Genomic DNA, 20,527 nt, shown 5'->3' with positions numbered 1-20,527 from the left:
ACTTGCACTGCGCATGCTCAGTAACAGTGGTGACGCCTGCCCTCAGGCTGCCTCCCCCTCCTCCAATCAGGACACGCACAAAATCTGAAATGGCGCCCCTGCCTGAGGCTCAGCGCGGCCCCGCGAACGCTCCAGGGCAGGCGGGGGAGGGCAGAAGGCGGAGGCGAGGCGCGCGCATGCGCGCCGCTGCCAGTCCCTCCCCCACGCCCTGGGCAGTGGCTGGAAAGCGGTGGGCGGGGAGAAGCGTTTCCGGCGCGAGGCTGTGACGCGCTCAATCGGCGCCGAGGGGGGGGGTGTCCGGCGGTCGGTCGGTGGGAGATGGCGGAGTATCTGGCCTCCATCTTCGGCACAGAGAAGGACAAGTGAGTGCCCTTAGCTCCCTGCCGCGCCACGGGTGGCCGCTCAGCGCTTCGGGCGCCCTGCAGGGCGGGGGGGGGGGGGGGCGGTTCGTGCGGCCCATTCATATAATGGCTTTCCGCGCGGAGTCTCTTCTCCACCCCCTGGCCGGGATCTCGCGCCATCGAGCGCGCGTGCGCGCGCGCCCAGCCCTGGCTACAGTTAGTGCTTCCCCTCTTGGGGCAGCCGGCGCGGCCTTGCCGATTGGAACGTGGCGGCGCGCGCTCCCGCCGGTGCGGGGGGGGGGGAGGGGAGGAAACAGGGCGGCGCGCGCGCTGTCGGCCAGAGAGCAGGCCCGCGCGCGCGCGCGCCTGTTCGGTTCCCCTGGCGGGGGGAGGGGAGGTTAATCAGCGCGGTCTCTGTTGCGGGAGAGACCCGCGCGCGCGCGGAGAGTAACCGCTGCATGGGCCGGAGGGGAGTCGCCTTCCCTTTCCGAACGAGCTGCACGCGGCGGCGCCTTTCCACGCGCTGATCTCCCCCCCCCCTTCCTGGCCCTTCCGGCGGCGCTTATTCGCTGGTGCCCGGAGGAGCCGGCTCGGGCACCTCCGCAGTCGGGGTGGGGGTCGCTATGTGCGCGCGGGACGCCGCCCCACGTGCTCTTCCGCGCTGGCCGAGCCCCCTCACCCGGGCCGCCTAGCGCCCGGGCGGCACCTCGCGTCCCCGATTTAAAGCCGGGAACAATTGGGAGACGCGCCCCCTCCCCCCCCCCCCGCTTCCCTTCTGAGCTTGTTCGGCCTAGCGGCGCTCGCTCGCCCTCCCTAAGGCCTCTCTGCTGCCGCCTCGCACCCTGCGGCCCCTCAGTCGGAGTCCGGCCTTTCCTGCCCTGGGCTGCAATAGCGACCCCCCCCCCCCGGTTCTGCTGTCGCTTTGAGCTTGGTGAAGCGCTGCCCAGGAAAGGCCCCTGGAGCCGTTGGTGCATTCAGGAGCAGTAGCGCTCACCTTCCGTCTGTGTCTGGAAAAGTCATGCGTGCGGCCCCCAGGCCAGCGGGGTTTTTTCTCTTTTTGTTTTCAATAAAAACAACACACACTTAGTTTTTACGGAAGTGGGTGATGGCATCGATTCTGTCATTGCTCCAGTGGATTTTTGACGGCTCGTTGTCATTCTCCCCTCTTTTTCTCAGGGTAGAATGACGTGTGGCTTTTGAATTTTGCTGACGTTGCTGCCTACCTGACAGAATGGGTTAATGTTAATTTGTGCAAACATTTGTGATCCCTTTAGGCCTGAGCATGATTCCCCTCCCCCCGCATCAGTCCCTTTTATTCTCAGTGAGGAGACTTGGAAATTGGCTTTGGGACTGTGGCTGGAGTTGAAATTGTAGGGGGTGTGGTGTGATTCATTATTATAAATTTTATACTTGACTTTGAATCCAAAGCTAAAAACCTAATTCAGTCATCTAAAAGAGATATGCATCTAAAGGTATTTCTATACTACTGTAGCGTAGAGACAAACTTCAGCAATGAGCAGAGTTTTTCCATTGCTGTAATATATCCATTTCTGAGGGCTGTCTATACTTAAAATGGGGTAGCAGTACAACTACACTGGTGTAGCTGTGTCACTGGAGCACTTAAGTGAAGAAGGTATCTACACCAGTGGGAGGGAGCTTCTGTTTGTGTAGGTAATTCATCACAAAAGACAGAGATGCTCTCCCAGAAATGTAGTGCATAAGAAGTTAGGTTGGTGTTAAGGATGTTTAATCAGTTAAGTGTGAAGTATACCAGTTAACCAATTAAGTGGGGGCGCTTCAGCCCAGTAGGGGCTCCAGTGCCCATGCTCCCACTGCAGGCAGGGTCCACTCCAGCCTGGCCTGAGCAACCGTGCCTGCAGCCCGCTCCCCAGGCCTGCCCTGAGCAAGGATTGCTGAGCCTCTGTCTGTAGTGGCTGGAGCAGCCCCCTGCCAGGACAGGTGGGGAGCTGCTCCAGACGGTCACAGGTTAACTGGAACCAGTAAACATCACCCTTTAAGGATAATAGCTAGGGATGTAAAAATTCATTTAGAAATGTAACCGCTAAAAATCAGAGCAGTTACACGCACTACAGGCTCTGCAGTTTAAAACCTTAATAAGCTTTATAATTCAGAGCCTGGGGAAGACGCTTTGGTGTAGCCTCAAAGCCTCCCCAGGGGCAGGGTCCGCCGCAGCCCTTGTTAGGGAGGTGGTTTCACTGCAAGTTCTACAGCTGGCTCCCTCAGAGCTAGGAATGTTAGAAAGTGGTTATTTTAATAATTGTGTAACTGCTAAGAAATTTAGCAGTTATACAATTATTCAATTGTCCCCAGCATTAGTGCTGGCAGCCAATGTGGTTCTCACGCCACTCCCGAGAGTCCACTGCCACCCTGCCACCTTGCGCTTCTGCCACTCTATAGGTGGAAGCAGCAGCAAGGGTTGGCAGGCGGAAGTTGGTCCGTAAGGGGAGCCAGTTTTTAAACTGTCTCCTGCCTGCCGCCTCTTGCTGCTGCTTCTGTATCAGAGGCAGCAGCACGTAGCCCCTGCCCATAGGGGGCCAAGCTCCCTGGGGACAGAGGCTGCTCCTGCATCCCATGGAGCAGCCTCTGTCCATGGGGAGCTTGGGCTCCCACAGACAGGGGCTGCTGCCGCCATGTGCTGTGTGACAGCAGTGCAGGGTGATAGGCTGCTCCTCTGCATGCTCTTCATTGAAAACTCAGACCCATGGACTGGGACTAAGACAGCCTGATGGTCTAAGTTTTAAATGCAGAGCACGGAGGGAGAGGGGGGTGTTGCAGTTAACTGGGACCATTAAGCAATTGCTTATCAGTTAAACATCTGACTGGCCACTAACATCACTATTGAGTGCAGGCCCCTTTTGGAGAGCCAGCGTGTAACCTGTGGCACAAGGGAAGGGGTGGGCCTGGCCGCTACAGATATGTTGCTGTGGCGGGCGGGCCCTGCAGGGTGGAAGCAGCTCCCTGTCCAACACAGACAGTGAGCTGCTCCAACCCCTACGGGTTACAGGTAGGCCTCACCCATTGGGGGTAAATTGGCTAACCTTTTATATCTCTATTTGGTATAGCTGTGTTACTCAGGGAGTTTTCTACATCCCCTGAACTACTTAGTTTTGCCAGCATAAGTTGTTTGTATATACCAGTGGTTCTCAGCTAGGGGTACATGTACTCTTGGAAGACCTCTTCATACATCAACTTGTCTTCATATTTGTCTAGTTGTACAATAGGGTACATAAAAAGCATTAGTAAAATTAGTACAGACTAAAATGTAAAGCTGACAAAACGAGAAAGTGAGAAATTTTTCAGTAATACTGTGTTGTGACACTTGTATTTTTATGTCTTATTTAGTAAGCAAGTAGTTTTAAGTGAGGTGAAACTTGTGGTATGTAAGACAAATTAGAGTCCTGAAAGAGATACAGTACTATGGAAAGGTTGACAGCCACTGAAGAGTCTAGACCAGTGTTTCTCAACCTTTTTTTCATATAATACCCCTTTTCTACAGAAAAATAAGTACCCCAACTACCTACAGTTTTCAGACACACACAAAATGTTTCTGCCATTGCAACACACTTGTTTAAACAACTTAATCGTAGCTGGGTGGGGGATGATATTTTTGGGTGTGTAAAGTACTAAAATAATAAAGAGCTGTAAACTTAAAACAAGTCAGTTTTCTGCAATTTTCAGTTGTTGACAGTACCCCTCCCCCCCCCCCGACTTCTCTCGAGTACCCCTAAAGGTACACAGACCAGGGTTTCTGAACCAGTGGTATAAACCAGTGGTGCACAACGTTTTTCCTGGAGCAAACCCTGGGAAAATTTTGGTTAAGCAAAAAAAAAAGCGGGGGCCCTTTAAATGCCGCCTACCACGCTGCGGGGGGAAAAAAAGGTGGCTGGCCCAGCTCTGTGACCCCCCCCTTTTCTCCCTGGAAGACAGCTGCAACCCTCTTGGGGGTCATTACCCACGGGTTGTGCACTGCTGGTCTAGACCATGCCTGAGAAGCAGCAGCTGAGTCAATGGAAGAATCCTTCCATCAATCCAGCTGTGACTACAGGGGGGGTTAAGTCAACCTAGCCAGATTGTTCAGGGCTGTGAAGTTTAATGCTAGATCAATCTAAATTCTAGGTACAAGTCAGGTGAGAATTAAAATGTAATTTTTAAAATGTATTGAATGTTTCATGCAGTGATCTGATGGTACGTTGCTGCTTATAAGCCCAGATAGGCACGTTAGTGCACTTCAGATTTATTCCATGCCTGTAATTATAACTATAAATAGTAATTTATTAAAATTATTGGTGTCAACTTGCAATGTGTTATGCACAGCCCCTTAGAATTAAGTGCTTTTCACTCTGTTCCTCTGAGCTCTTTGCAACTGGCACTACAAAGTGAAATTTACAAATTAAGTTCTGCTTTTTTGTCACTGTAGTGAACATCCTACAGTTAAGGTGGGGGGATTGTGGAGACATAGCCAGTAACAAGTTTGTCTCCTTTTCAGCAAGACAAAAAGAAATGGGAAGAAACAGATTTGTAAATTTTGAGTGTTTGGCTAAGGCAAAGTGATGTTGCTTTTGTCTGAATTCATATTGTACACATATATAGCCCCTATTTGGAGTTTTCACTCTTCCTGCTCTGTACTATCTAGTGCCTGTGCTTATATTTCATAACCAAGTCCTTTTAAGTAGACGAATGAAGTTCTTATTGGTTCACGGGCAGTTTATGCTACTGTGGTACAAATTGTTGATTCTAAAGAGAAATAGTCAAGGCTATGTCTAACAGTTCTTTGTGTTTGTGAAAGAAGAACTACAGCAGACTTCCGATAATCCGCCACCTTTGGGAACCAGGGGGCGCCGGATTATCAGATATGCCAGAGTATCAGGAGATACTCCGGCAGGGGGGCTGTGATGGGTCCTGGGAGGGGGAGGGGGGCAGGTTTGGGCAGGGAACGGTGTGGCATGGGGCGAACCAAGTGCTGGTGAGGGGTAGCGCTGCGGGACCAACCTGACAGAACCCCAGCTGTTCTGCCCCACGGCTTCCCCAAGTCCGCTGCTGCTGAAACTGACCAGTGGCGGACTTGGGGAAGCCCTGAGGCAGAGCAGCTGGGGTGCTGCCGGGTTGGTCCTACAGCGCTGCCCCTCACCTGAGCAGCACTGCGGGACCAACCCGGCAGCACCCCAACTGTTCTGCCCGCCCTTCCCCAAGTCCGCCGCTGGTCAGTTTCAGCAGCAGTGGATTTGGGGAAGCCTTGGGGCAGAGCAGCTGGTGTGCTTGCCGGGCGCTGAGCAGGCGGGTGAGGAGCAGGGGGGCGAGGGGCGGTGCTGTGGGACCAACCCGGCAGCACCCCAGCTGCTCTGCTCCACACTGCTTCCCCAGGTCCGCAGCTGATCAGTTTCAGCAGCAGCAGAGGCGGACTTGAGGAAGTAGCATGGATTGTCCGGCTGTCCAGAGCACTTCTGGGTTCCAGTTGGTGCTGGACTATTGGGAGTGCTGGACCACTGGATGCCAGACAGCTGGAGTTTTACTGTACTGTGTGTTCAGTTTGTATGTTTCATTGTGAGCCAGCAGGATGTTGAGCTCTATATTGTGTGGGAAAAAATGGCAAAATGGTTATCCTACAATTGAGAATATTTTCTTACTGATGGTGAATATAACAATAAGGTACTGAACCAGTACACTTAAGTACTTTGGATTGCTGCTGCTCTTCGGGCTCTTGATTGGCTTGGAGTTCAGAAGATTTCTCAAGCCATGAATGAGGGAGAATCATTATAAACTAACCAGTCCCATTACTTGATTGGATTTCATTGATTTGACCTTTGTAATTGTGCATTAAAATTAAGTTGATAACATGCATTTTATATTAAATGCTAATTGTGTATTAAAGCCTTACCTTATATTTTCATTAACTAATTCTCTTATTTTTAACTTGCAGAGTCAACTGTTCATTTTATTTCAAAATTGGAGCTTGCCGTCATGGGGACAGATGTTCTCGGTTGCACAATAAACCAACATTTAGCCAGGTTTGTTCCTTCTTGTAAAATTTATATACATATCTCTTTAAATGTAGGGTTCTAATAATTACCATATTCCAAAATGTTACTGAGGCCAAAAAAAATTCCCCTTTGGGAGGCAGTGTTCCCATTTCCTCCCCAATTTCATATCACCATAACGGTAGCTGGAGCAATACTATTGTAAGCTTATCTAGAGTAGACACCAGAGAGTGCTAACTAAGGTGTGTGGCTTCTCAGTGATGTCTAGGCACTTAAACGATCCCAAATTGATTATATTACAAACAGTGGCAACATGTTCTACCCCTTCCAAATGGGAAAATTTCCAAGACTTTAACACATTTGCTGGTCAGAACAGTTTCTCCACCCCCATCCAGTCTTGATGTCTGGCCTAAAGTAAAAGTCATTTGTATATCCTATTAAGAGTGGGAGAACTTCTTCTCTACTTGTCTAGCTTCTTAACAATTTGTTCTATATATTACCCACTCCATGGCTAGTTAAATGCTACCTGTGACATGAGGAGTGGATATAGGCTAAAAAGAGAGGGGGGCACTGGCTGACATTTTCAGTTTATTAACAGTACAATTCTCTCAAAGAACTTTTTTCATGCTCCTGGAAAATATCCACATTTAAACTCCAGCTTACGTTGACTTTGTTTTCTATCATTGCTGATTGTCAAGATATGCAGGTAAAGAGATGATTTCTCATTTATTATGAAAGCTCCTGCATTTACAGCTGTTTAGCTACAGGAAAGCAGCATGTACAACAGTGAAAGTGCCTTGCTAATATGCCTCAACCGTGACCTGGAGAGACCATTTTTAATATCTCATCTACAATAGATTTCTCCCATTTTAGGAAGCTGCAGTATAATTCCACTTACAAACATAGCTATGCTGATGAGAGTGGTCAGCAAATAAATGTGTATTTTTAAAAACTTTTAATATTGTAGTATAGATTAATAAAAAGAGACTGGAAGGAATCTGAGGTGGTCAGGTTTAGCTCCCTATGCTGAGGGAGAACCACATAATCCTTAGGCCAACCCTGATAGGTGTTTGTCAACCTATTCTTAAAAACAGCAAATGGGTGGGATTCCACAAGCTCTTGAAGCCTACTCCCAAGCTTATTCCCACACAGTTAAAAAATATTTCCTATTACCTAACCTAAATCTCCCTTGCTGCAGATTAAGTCCATTGGTACTTGTACTACCAGGGACATGGAGAAAAGTTGATCATGTTTGATTTTATAACAGTCCAGTGCATAGTTGAAGACTAACTTCAGATCCCTCCTCCTGTTTAGGAGGGACTAATTTCAGGTCCCTCTTAACCATGCCCAGTATTTCTCTATTCTTTTCCTCAGATGTCAGCTTTCTAAACTTTTTATCACTTTAGTTGCTCACCTCTAGACTCTCTTCAATTTGTTACACATTTCCTATATTATGGCGTCCAGAGCTGGACACAGCAGTCCAGCTGAGGCCTGATCAGTGCCAAGTAGAGTGGGGCAGATACTCTGTCTTGCATATGATGCTCCTGCGTCATACCCCAAAATATTAGCCTTTTTTGCAACTGTATCACAATGTTGAGTCATTCACTGTAACCCCAATCCTCAAGAGCAGTACAGTCTACACAGTTACTCTGAATTCTGTTGTGGTTTGAGTTTTCCTTCCCAAGTAAAGTATGTTGCACTTGCCTTTGTTAAATTTCCTCTTGCTGAATTCGGACCAGTCATCCAATTTGTCCAGGTTTTATTAATTCTAATCCTGTCCGCACACGTGCTTGCAACTCCCCCAACCTTGTTGTCATCTGCAAATTTAACGCATATTCTCCACTCCATTTATCTAAGACATTAATGAAAATGTTAAATAGTACTGACCCCATGACTAACTCCTGTGGTACCCTACTGGATATGCCCTTCTAGTTTGACAAGGAACCATTTATAACTTTTTTAAATATGATCTTTCAACTCATCGTATTTCATCCTGGCCACATTTTCCTAATTTTATGAGAGTGTTATGTGTGACTGTATCAAAATCCAGATATAGCTACTGATTCCCTCCATCGACTAATCCAGTAATTTTGTCAAAGAAGAAAATTTGGTTGATTTGGCATGATTTGTTCTTGACACATCCATGTTGGCTTTTCCTTAACTTGTATTATCCTCTATCCGATTACAAATCGATTGTTTAATGTATGTGGGTTAGCATAGGCCTAGTTGTCTGGAGACTTAGGTTTGAGTCCTAACTCTATCACTGATGCCCAGTAACAACACATCTAATGGATTCTTGCCGCCCATGCTGTCTGACTTAAACATGTTTTCAGAAGTCACTATTTAATCCTGAGTTTAATAGTAATTGTTTCTTAACCTGGGCCATCAATTTTCTCTCTGGCAATTTACTTCTTGATTTTTGCTGCAGAGATAAAGAATGCCAGGTGAAGTGAAGTTTTGAGCTTAACAAGGGTCATGTGAAGTCATTCTAGTGTTTAGGGCATTGGACTTGATACACATACTGGATTGTGATACCATTACTGAATTTGACATGTGTAACAAGTTGATTATGGAAGTTTTTGTGCAAATATTGGTAATCAGCTGTGATAGAAAATAGAGGAACAGATCTTATTAATAGAGAGCTATTGCCATGCTTATTTTATTGTGTTGCCACTGATGGTGAAAATATTGCTTTGGTTGCTGTGTAAATAAAATCAGTATTTGGTTTGAATAAGATTGAAAAGGTTCTAATCTCTTGCTGGCATCAAAAACCAAAGTGTTGCACCAGTTAAATTCAGTTGGGGATGAAAACTCATGGAAACTAACATTAAACTTATATATTAAATAATTAAATCTAAAACTCTTTGAGCTGATTAGTGATATGGACATTGGACTTTTATGTAATGTTAGTTTACTAACTTAAACATGGTTTGTTTTTTCAGACAACTTGATTTTAAGAAGAACGGTACAAATGTATGGTTTCAAGTCTGCCTGGTCTTATTCTTCAAGTAAAAAGCAGAAGGGCTAAAAGGATATTGATCTTTATTGAAGGATCGGAAAACGTGAACATTTTCAACTATTATATTATTTAAACAGAAATTCCACCAAGAAACTGCTTCATAAGGCAATATGAAATTTTTTTTTATCTGAGGCAACAGTTTAAAGACTGTATGGCATCACATGCTGTGTAATGATGCACATGCAGGTGTTCTAGGCTCATAGTTATGATTTTGGTTTAAATTAAGATGAATCTGGGAATCTGCTTGAAGTGCATAGATGATGTACTTCAGACGCAGGATGTCATATACATCTCCACGAACAGTTTTAGTAAATATTCTTGGGACAGTTCATTACGGGAAATGAAACACAAGTCTTTCTTGGTGGTTAATGAAAAACTGTTTTCATAATATGATGGTTTGGATGCAGTTTCAGAAGAATCTCTACAAACACAAAAGGAAATATCTTATGAATAGTTGTCTCTTTGCAATTGTCTATTATATGCACAGCAGCCAGTAGAATTCCCCTTTTTATTTTTTTTCCCCGCAGACCATCTTGATTCAAAACATCTATCGTAATCCCCAAAACAGTGCACAGACGGCTGACGGCTCACACTGTAAGTCCCACAGTTGGAGAAATTTTTTTAAAGAATGGTGTTAAAGAGCCCACTCCTAATTATGAGAAAATAACGTTGGCTTCTGAGCTGCTGACATAAAGCTGTTGCAAACAGGACAAGTGATGGAACTCTTCTTGCGCATATATCAAGAACTTGGTAAATGTACATATTTATAAAGCGCAGAAAGTGACTTTTATAAAAAGATAAACTAATTGGACTTCCTTGATTCATAATCATTTGAACAGTGCATGAGCATTACATCCTGTAACTGTTAAAACTGTCACTTATTCCATTCATTTTTAAAGATTACATTGCAAGCATTTCTCAAATTCTTGATATAATATGAAAACTTAGGTATATTTATGATATACGGTAAGTTGTCCAAAACTGCATTTTATTTCACTTTTCCTTTCTTTAGGAAATGGAGATTTCATGCTGTACCATGATTACTGTATTAAACGTTAGAGACTCTTCTGTTTTAGTATGTTTTGAAGGATTGTGTTAACTAATTGTTCAGTAAGGCCAAAATCAAACATCTAAATATGCTGATACCTTGTGTTTCAGCTTTGACTATGATACTTGCATACCATTCATTATATTAAGCTTTGTAACTGGCCTTCATGTAAACACCTCTATTTGTAGTGGAGGTGAGCGAAGTAACTATTAAAGTAAAAATACAGTAATCAAGTATCATGAGATCTCTATTAGTTTACAGTGTTAGGTTGATTCAGAAAGATCACCAGCGAAGTGAAAGTTTCCCCTCTTGGGAGAAAATAACTACCTCTCTTTCAGCACTGAGACCCGGCTAAAGTGATCACCAAAAGGAAACCAGTTTCGTGTTAAATTTCTTTTCCATAATATAAAGTTGTTGCGTTTTGTATTTCAGACCATTGCCCTCTTGAACATTTACCGTAACCCTCAAAACTCTTCCCAGTCTGCTGACGGTTTGCGCTGTAAGTTCATACAAGTTCCTTCACTGGTTCCCTGGGCTTGATTGTCAGAGCTCAGTGTCGACTTAAGCTGGTCTACAGTTTTAGTTTAATGGATCAAACTGACCACACTTCATAAAATGTGTCAACAATTTTTTTGTCCTCACCCCTCACAAGAATTTGTTTCTTAGGAGAAATTGGATATTTGTCCATTAAATCAAAAAGTGGTTGAAATGGTAACTCCTGTAAAGCAGTTTTGATCCACTGCTGTCTCCTTTTCACCTTCTATCTCTCTGCCCCTTGCCTGCATCCTAGAAATATATTTTTGCTTTGTTTTAAAGGTATGCATTAGACTACGCTGCTCAAAAAGCAGGACAGTCAACATAATTCACAACACAGTTCCCATCATTATGTTAATGTTGTGAGCGCTCAGATTTGAAATTTTCAGGCTGCTTGCAAAAATATTTGTCCTAAACTAAATTATGCAGCTCCCATTTAGTGATTACTTGGGAAGATAAATATAGACTGACAAATGCCACTCATGCAGCTGCCTTTTTGGATAAGTGCATGTTTAAAATTCTCCCTTGCTTTGAAAATTTACATTCCAAAACTAAGTTACATATTTTCATAGTAAGAAATAATTTTAAAAGTACACTCTGGGAAAGGAAGCAGTTTGGATATTGTTATGAACTAATTTCTTAACTCTTTTGTAGTTAGGAAATGGGCAAAAAGTCTTATACTGTGCATCATGACAGAAGATATATGACTGAGATTGTCAGTCTGTGACTACTGATCTGTCATTACAATTGAACCAATTACACTAGCAGAATAAGATGCTAAGGGCTTTAGACCTAAAAAATTGGTGTTATTTTTCTAATATAACAAATTGAAAATCAAACTTGTGGTGATAAAATTTTGTTCAGCTGTTCCTTTTTTAACCACTTAGTTATAGGCTAGTTCGAATTAGTTACCAGCATTTAATTAGATACTATCAGAGTGAAGTGTGATTCATAAGATAAACTTATAGGCTAGCCTATATAGCATATCTTTCTTCTAACAAAACTAATGCCCCTGATTAAATTGACTTGACGCTTACTAATGTCAGTTGTCAAAGTGGGGCTTTTGTTTAGAAATAGAATGTTGCTTATAAGTTCCCCTAGGTTTATAAAGTACTGTTGGCCTGTAGTCTTTTTATTATAGACGTTTACAGTGTTATTGCTATTTGTATTGTAACAAATATGCTGTTGGATCTTTGGCACTTCCTATACATCAGCTAAATTCTCAGTAAGCTGGTACCTAATTTGTACAGAACTAAATTTGCTTGGTTTATCGTGCAGCTGTTTAGATTTTATTTGCCCAGACCTTTCTTACATTGCAAGAGTCTTTAAGTACAGATTCTCCAAACCAGCGTTTAATATTAGTATTTAAACTTTAGTTTGTTTGTCTTGAAAGATGGATAATTGTATAACAGATCCTAACTGCACCTGGAATTGTAGAGTTATAGCTGTCTTTTATCAGTGGGTTTTCTGAAACCGTCCCATATTTTTTAGCTTTGTCCCTATTGAAATACTACATATGTTCTTAGTGGGTAGCTTTTTTATATTGGTGGTTTACTGTTTTCCTTTTCATTGTTGTCTCAGAGGATTAGTATTAGAGGATTAATATTGCCTTTTTGACCAGTAATAGTCTTGATTATACTGTACCTAGTAGTTGGGGTTCTCAAGATTCAGAAATGGTAGTCCTTGAACTTGAATGTATATGAATTCTGTGTATGATGCCTATCCTTTTCACCTTAGAGGGACACTCAGATGCTTCCAATTTTTTTTTCTTTTTATAAACTTAGTTTGACAATGGAATGTCCTCACCAGCTTGACCTTGTCCCTTTCTTCCTATGGAGCCCAAATTAATGTTTGTTTTTTAAATCAGATGTTAGTATGCTGTGATCATTGATGTGGACACAGCCCAGGGAATATGATTAGTTATTGAACTATCTCTATGTAGTGGTGGTTGACTAAATATGTGGGAGGTTTTTTAAATTGCTGTATAGCCAAGGGTCTCTTGAGAAGAAAACATATTGAATCTGGAAGGTCCCTTTACCTTTATAATGGAAAATTGTCCATAGTTCCACAAAGTTTATGTAACTTTGTTGGTTAATAGTAAGCATTATTCAGGAAAGATGAAAAGATGTGCTAAATGGCATGATTTGCACTGTGATCCAGGAATGACTGGGTTCAGAGCATCTGATTTTTCCATAGCGACCGAGGCAAATAATTGGATCATCCTCTTGTCATAATGCAGGTTTTGCTCAGTAAAGCAATGTTGTTGCATTTTAAAGATTAAAACATTGTTCTTGCATGAAGTGCCAGATCTGTCTTAACGCTACAGTACTTGATCGTAATAAAGCCACTTAACTGAAGAATTAATCTGGCTTTAATGTATATGACTTATTAAACAAAATGTATGATAAAATGGTGTAGAACTGGAAATATCTAATGCAATTTTTTTTACTATACTTAATGCTTTGAAAAATGAGCAAAATTTAAATTTGTGTTCGTTTTTTAGCAGCAGGCAAGCAGCAATCACCTGCAAAGGCCAGCTAGGATCATGAAAATGATCTTGCATTAATGCCCAGCCTCTCTCACGTTTAAAAAATATTCTGCAGTATTACAGAAAGATAAATTGACATTAAAATGAAGTGGAGAAATGTTTTCTGCCACAACGCAATATAGTTTTACTCCTTACTGAGGGAAGAGGAAAAACCTATCTTGTATCCTGAATAAATTGAATGGATCATGATCTCACATTAGTGATTTCTCAAACAAGTGTATTTGCACTGGAGGAGTGAACATCTTTAAATGGAGCTCCATTTTTAGGAAGAGAGATCTTAATAATCAGACTTGAAAATAGTTAACATGACAAGCACTTGCCTTCTGTGTAGGTAAACCATTGGCACATAGTGAGTGGGGTTCTACATTTAATCAGTCACATTACAAAATAAATCCTTTCCCCTTAAATTTGGGGTATACAATATGGATGCTGATTAAAACTTGTCTTGATTTTACCATATTGGTATCATGTACTGAGAGATTCCTTTCTTTGGGGACTCAAAGCTACTCAGTTATTTTTAATCCTCCTAATGATTAACTACATGGCATCTCTTATGCTTCAATAGACTTCTATTCTCTAAAATATATTTTGTAGTATATTCACAGTTGTTTCGATATTGATTCTAATCAATATGACTTGGAATTTGCAGGTGCCGTGAGCGATGTTGAAATGCAAGAACATTATGATGAATTCTTTGAGGTAGGTTGAAATGTAGTTCAAAATGCATTATTCATCAAACATTCTTAATTTTGCAATGGCAAAAATATATAGTTTAGTTGGCAGTGAAAAATTACAAAAATAAACTCTCCAACTATTCCTTGATGGGATCTAAAAACAGACTATTATTCTCTCATATTTACCACTTCTAATTTTGATATTGCTTAAAATACTTCTAAATAGTGCTTTAAATGCACATTTTAGGAAACAGTCCCTTCCTCAAAGAATGTTCTCACTAAATTGAAGGTTGATGCTAAGAGTGATTGGGGAAGGATGGTGGAGAGGGTTAATAACACAAATTAGACATTTGGTTGCTTGACTTGTGTGTATCCATTTAGTATATAGCCATTTTTGTTTAACTCTGATTTTACATATTAAATACATAGTTCCTGCTCTAGTTTTTTAAATTTGTCTGTTTATAAATACTATACAATCTATTTTTATGTCTTCTATCCTGCTTCCTTGTACAGTTCAACTAAAAAGTGTACTTAAGTGTTGGCAAACACTATATTTTGACGTATAGGAGACTGAAATACTGGCTTTTCTTTCAAAAAGGCACTGCTTCAGTGTCTTATGTATTTCATTTTCCAAATAAAGAAAAGTTGTTTTTTCCTTGTACTCGGTGTGCTAGATATTGTCCATGCCTACAGGCTGTGATACAATGCCTGCCCAGAAGTTTAATCTACGAAGGGTGGTGGGAGAGAGAGAGAGAGAAAGAGAGCAATCCTCCTACTTAGTGAAGATGAATTGACTATAGGTGTGCTTAATCTACTAATTTGCACAATATAGTTTTAATACATTTCTCTATTTAGGAGGTCTTCACGGAAATGGAAGAAAAATATGGTGAAGTTGAGGAAATGAACGTTTGTGATAACCTTGGAGATCATCTAGTTGGAAATGTGTATGTAAAGGTAAGATACTAAAGAACATTTGTATTCAACTACAAGATTTACCCAGCATTGCTTGGATACTTAAGTCACATTCTTTTTTCAAAATAAAATTGTACATGCTTCATTTAAATCATTGCTCTGGGGTGGGGCTGGGGATGAAAGATTCCGAATGCAGGCTGCTCCAGGGACAGAGGACAACCCCAGCTCTCTCTCGCTCACTGCAGTAGCTTGGGACTAAGTGAGAAGTGCCTCTCCATGGTTGCTGCAGCTCCAGTGGGCACAGGAGGGGGAGGGGTGAATGTCCCCCCACTTGGGCAGGTCCAGGTTCATCTGTGTCCTGTGCTCTCCAGCCAGAGTGATGAATGTAGCAAACTGTATTTTCCCATCGCTCCCTGGCAAAGGGCAACAGCCAGCAGCATTCCTGCACAAATCTGAGGGGGGCATGGATAGAGACATCACCTTTCCCCAGGGCACCTGGGGGGTGGGAGGCTCCAGGCTGGAGAAATCCCAAATGGGAGAGTGCCGCTAGCAAGCCCCTTTCACCTGCCTGATTATTCTCTTTTCTATATGGTTTTATGAGAAGCATATCCCATTTTCCTGGTACAACCAAACCCTTACCTTGCTTTAAGAGGAAGCGGTGTACCAAATTTGGTGATGCTAGCTCTTACTGTTTCGGGGTGTTCTTCATATATAGCAGATTAACATTTGCAAAACGTGGCAGCACTTTTATGAAGGTAATTATCTGTACATTAGAATGATGAAGTATGTGTTTGGATTAGAACCCAAACATGGGAGAGTGGAAAATATAACCTCTTAGAGTTGAATCTGTCTTGCTTTCATAGTTTGATCCCACCTTTTTAGTTGTGAAGTTATTTACCATAGATGAACTGTTGTTTGGCTTACATTTGGATGTGGAAATTCAGAGCAGAAAAAATATAAAACTATTAATTTAGATGCTTGATTGAGACATGTTTGATTAATTGTAAAGTACTTCATTATTGGAAGAAGGCCCACTTGAAAAGGGATGTTAGATATCAATTTAATAATCATGTAACTGCATTAAAATTTAGCATCAGAGGCCTCACCCCCACTTGCTGCCTCTAAATCTGATAGAGGCAACAAGGGGAGAATGGGAAGTTCATGGAGTTGTTTGGATTACTGTAACTGATAAGCCCAGGCTTACACAAATGCCTGCAAGTCTTTTAAACATGGAATGTTAAAGTTCAACAAAATTTAGTCTGGAGAGAAACTAATAAATCCTCTCCAGTGTCCCTGTTTGTGTTTAAAGTGTTACTGCTTAAATAATAACCGAAGGGAGGGGGGGTCAGTGTTTTATTGAAACCCCGCTTAAGAGTAGGTGCAGATAAAACTATAAGTGGAGTTTGTTCTGTTGCTAAGCCTTGAATACCTGTTAAATATGCAGCAGGTAATTAAATGGTAATATTTGACTTATTTTATGCAACATATTGAGAATATTAATTTTACATTCTTCTCAGTTTCGTCGTGAAGAAGATGCCGAAAAGGCTGTGATTGATCTGAACAATCGCTGGTTTAATGGTCAGCCAATTCATGCTGAGCTTTCACCTGTGACTGACTTCAGAGAAGCTTGTTGTCGTCAGTATGAAATGGGGTAATGAAATAACTTTTGCTGCTGCTTGTTTATGGTAGCTTAATGATATTTACTTAGAAAAGCTTAACTTTGTAAGGTTTCTCAAGTGCATTTCCAAACAATGCATTCAGTAAAAATATAAGAGAAGACACTGCAAGTTATACTGCCATCTCTAGAGCAGGCTCAGTTCACATGCAACATACATGCAACACCATGTCCACTCAATCTCTTCATCTCTACAAAAAAATCTTAGTTCTTGAACATTAATTCACCAGGCATACCAGATCATTCTAAAAAAATGTGCTGATTTAATTCTGACTTCAGGGCAATTAAGATATTTTATCAAGTCAAACTTCCTAATGTTTAAAGTTACATTAAAAATCACAAATCAGTTAGCTTAACCACTCAGGTTTATATAGGAAGAAAAGCTAATTGTATACATTGGAAATGCTTTTTGTGGTAATTTGTTTCTACTCCACAGAGAGTGCACGCGAGGAGGTTTCTGTAACTTTATGCATTTGAAGCCTATTTCCCGAGAATTGCGACGTGAATTATATGGACGTCGTCGTAAAAAGTAAGCATTCATATTTTTATTTTAAACCCAACTGGTGCAAATAATTTGGGGATTTTTTTCCTTCAACTTTTTGAAGACCTAAAGAATAGAATCTGACTTTGGGCTATAGTTGCAAAGTACCTTTAAATCCGTAAATGGCTACAAAGGACTTCTCTTAGTGCTTCAACTGGTTTCTGCATAACAGTACAGTTAACTTGGGTACTTACAGAGATTTTACCCTTTTCTGGTCATTCAAATAAGTGACTGCAGTTAAGTTTTCAATACACATACTGACCCTAAAACTGAAGAATTCTCTAATGATGGCCTTATAGACTTGAAAGTGCTGGGCTCTTGGGTGGCTGAAGTACTGAATCACTACTTGATTTCAAACACTACTCCCTTTACTTTATAGTGTTTTCGTTTCAACATTTGATCGTTGGTACTCTGTAGAATACAGGAAACCCTCGCCGTTTGCGGTGCATGCATTCTTTCATCCACTGCAAATGGCAAAATTCACAAATACTGGGAGCCGCGGGGAACTCATCACAACTGTCCCTCTCCCCTCCTTTCCTCCAGGCTGAAACAGGTTTGCAAATCTGTGGAACTGCAAATAGCTATTCCGCAAATCACAGGGAGTCTCCTGCTCTGCTAGAATGCTTCACTATATTTAAGAACTACAATTTTAAATGCTTTTTTGCAGGCATAGATCCAGGTCAAGGTCCCGTGAACGTCGTTCTAGATCAAGAGATCGGGGTCGTGGAGGTGGAGGAGGAGGTGGTGGCGGCGGCGGCGGCGGCGGTGGTGGTGGAGGAGGAGGAGGAGGAGGACGGGAACGAGATAGGAGGCGGTCAAGAGACCGTGAAAGATCTGGTCGATTCTGAGCCATGCCATTTTTACTCTGTGTCTGGTAGAAAGTGTTGTAGATGATTGACCAAACAAGTTCTTAATGAGATTTTTTTTTTTTTTAAAAAAGATGGGCTTCTGAATAAAAACTTGTAGTGATACAGTATTCTTTGTGTAACTTGTTTCTTGTGGGGGAAGTCTTTTTTTAAGCTGTCATTCCTCTTTCTTGACACATAGCTGGATTAACTATACTTGCAGTGAAGGTGGCAAATGTATTGGAGGTGTGCAAGTGTTTTACATTCAGGTATGAATTAACTGTTAAGGAAAATGTACATGCCTGTGTATATAATATAAAAGAGTATATTATATACATGGATGAAGTGCTATATTGCTTGAGACAGTTACAATTTAAGTTTCCCTTTTCTGCTATGCTGTCTGCTTTTTTAGATTAGTTTAGGCACATTTAAAGGAAGGCTGTGCAAAGCGCATTTATTTACTCAGTAGAAATGCTAAGTAACAAAAATATGTATGGTAATACAAGTCTGTGCACTGTCTATCAATGTGACTGTGGCATTTACAATAAATCCAATTCATTGGTGTAAAATCTAAAGACTATTCTCTAAGCCCTCTGGAGAATTTGAGTAGCTACTCCTGGCTGTCCTAGAATTCAGAGTAAAGGGACTTTTTTTCTCTCATGCATCCCTAATTGCCTCAGGTGATTCCTTAGAAGGACAGTGTATCTAGTGCAGTCTTAAGGCTAAAGTTATGAATGTGGTACCTTATACAGGCTGTCGAGTTATTGTGGAAGAATTCATGCTCCATGCATCAGAATGAGTTCTATGTAAAAATATCTGAGTGTCAGATCAACCTTAATGGAAGGTTTCTTTTTTTTACTTGATGTTCCAGTGGCTGTCCTTTTAACTGAAAGCATCATACTAGTATTCAGGATAAAGCAGTAATGTGGGCACTAGTGAAGCACTTGCATAGCAAAGCTAATGAACAAGTGCATTTTGTTACATGTTTAAGTTAAGATATTTTTAGGCTTACTCTCTACATTCTTCATTGCAACTGTTAATCACAGCTGTACTTCATAAAACAAAATACATTTTGTGGGATTCAGAGCTTCCAGCTCGAAAGCCTCTGAAGTGTTGCAGCAGCATCTTAAGTGCTATATAATTTGTACAGTTGCTGACTTCACAAGATGTATAATCAGACTTAGATCCTGGTCTGCTTATGAAATTGCATAAAGGTATGTAGCAAGTGTCCACCTATTACAACTTCCTGTACATCAGGAAATAAATATAATCATTTAGCTTTTAGAAAAGAAGGAAACTTACGCTACTAGTGTTTTCAAGAGCTTGTATTAATTAGAACTCTCCTAAAAGTGGCTGAAGAATAGCTCTATTTAAATGAAGAGGATATAGACATTTTGAGACCAGGCAAATTATTTACTTTCAGTTTTTATACTGCACTTGGAATTGGCAAATAGTGATCGAGGGCATCAGAAAATCTTACACATCTTACCTCTTCAAGGTGAACTTTTGGACCAAAATAAAAATTGAGTTATTTCCAGATATGTGTAGAATGCCTTCATTATCCAGATTGCTGGGGAAATCAGCACATACAGAAATATATTTTACAGTCTTAATGGCAAAGCAAAAAAAAAAAAGCTTTTCTCTTACTTTATCTTTATGATGTGTAAAGATAGGTTTGTTCTCTGTTTCAGTACTCTAGAAATCAGGTCCTGGCTTTGTTACTGCAAGGACTTTAACAGTGTTTTGAGGTTTGGGGTGGCAATACCACAATGAGCTGAAACGGAGGGTGCCCCTGCCAGCAATTGAAAGGTTGAGATTAACTCTTAGCCCTGCAGTTCACCTCAAAGTATATGTTAAGATTTACCCATTTTTCTCTTCAGTGCCATTGTGCTAAAACCCTTTTCTACTTAGATTGCAGGATTCAGCAAGAAAGGGACAGCATTCATGTACATTTAGGCAATGCCTTGCATATTGTGGGCACTACTGAAATAAAAATCAGTTTATTTTCTTTTTTGGCAATCAGCATGTGCAAGACCTTGTCTATATACAGAGTCCTGATGCTGACTGACTAAACTATGAGCCAGTGTCCAAGCATGGGTTTGTACTAGTTTATGTACATCATTTTAGCCTGGTACAGCTTTTGTTTGTAAACAAGGCCTAAACTTGTACACATCACAAATTAATTGTAAAGAGCACAACTGCTCTTTGCTTTGTTTACTTCAGAAATTTTCTTCCTCATTGAAATCCATTGAAAGCATAATTTTTGTGGTCTTGTAAATTAATAATGTAATTGAAATGCACATTTGGGGCACTGATAGCAAACGCCAGGGGATGTCACTGAATTTCACAAGGCAGAAAAGCTTTTTCTTGTCAGGTGGAAATATACATATTGTA

The 20,527-nt window shown here is 41.4% G+C and overlaps 1 protein-coding gene across 3 annotated transcripts; it reads left to right on the top strand.

The window, feature by feature from the left end:
- Positions 1 to 205: 205 nt before the first annotated feature.
- U2AF1 (U2 small nuclear RNA auxiliary factor 1) lies at positions 206 to 18,217 on the top strand. 3 transcript variants are annotated; one of them, XM_075912417.2, is made up of 8 exons: positions 206 to 362; positions 6,280 to 6,367; positions 10,837 to 10,903; positions 14,136 to 14,185; positions 15,016 to 15,114; positions 16,590 to 16,723; positions 17,184 to 17,276; positions 17,956 to 18,217. In XM_075912417.2, exons 1-8 carry the CDS (start codon positions 319 to 321, stop codon positions 18,134 to 18,136), a joined length of 756 nt encoding a protein of 251 aa, XP_075768532.1. In that variant the 5' UTR covers positions 206 to 318; the 3' UTR covers positions 18,137 to 18,217. The 3 variants fall into 3 exon arrangements, with proteins under 3 accessions (XP_075768532.1, XP_075768540.1, XP_014436490.1); XM_075912425.2 differs by lacking the exon at positions 10,837 to 10,903 and adding an exon at positions 9,884 to 9,950; XM_014581004.4 differs by lacking the exons at positions 206 to 362; positions 6,280 to 6,367 and adding an exon at positions 9,903 to 9,950.
- The last annotated feature ends 2,310 nt before the right edge of the window (positions 18,218 to 20,527 follow it).

This window comes from Pelodiscus sinensis, chromosome 1, assembly GCF_052426305.1.
Source record: "Pelodiscus sinensis isolate ZL-2025 chromosome 1, ASM5242630v1, whole genome shotgun sequence".
Classification (NCBI taxonomy): domain Eukaryota; kingdom Metazoa; phylum Chordata; order Testudines; family Trionychidae; genus Pelodiscus; species Pelodiscus sinensis.
The sequence above is the reverse complement of the archived record's forward strand: the minus strand, read 5'-3'. Positions and strand labels throughout refer to the sequence as shown.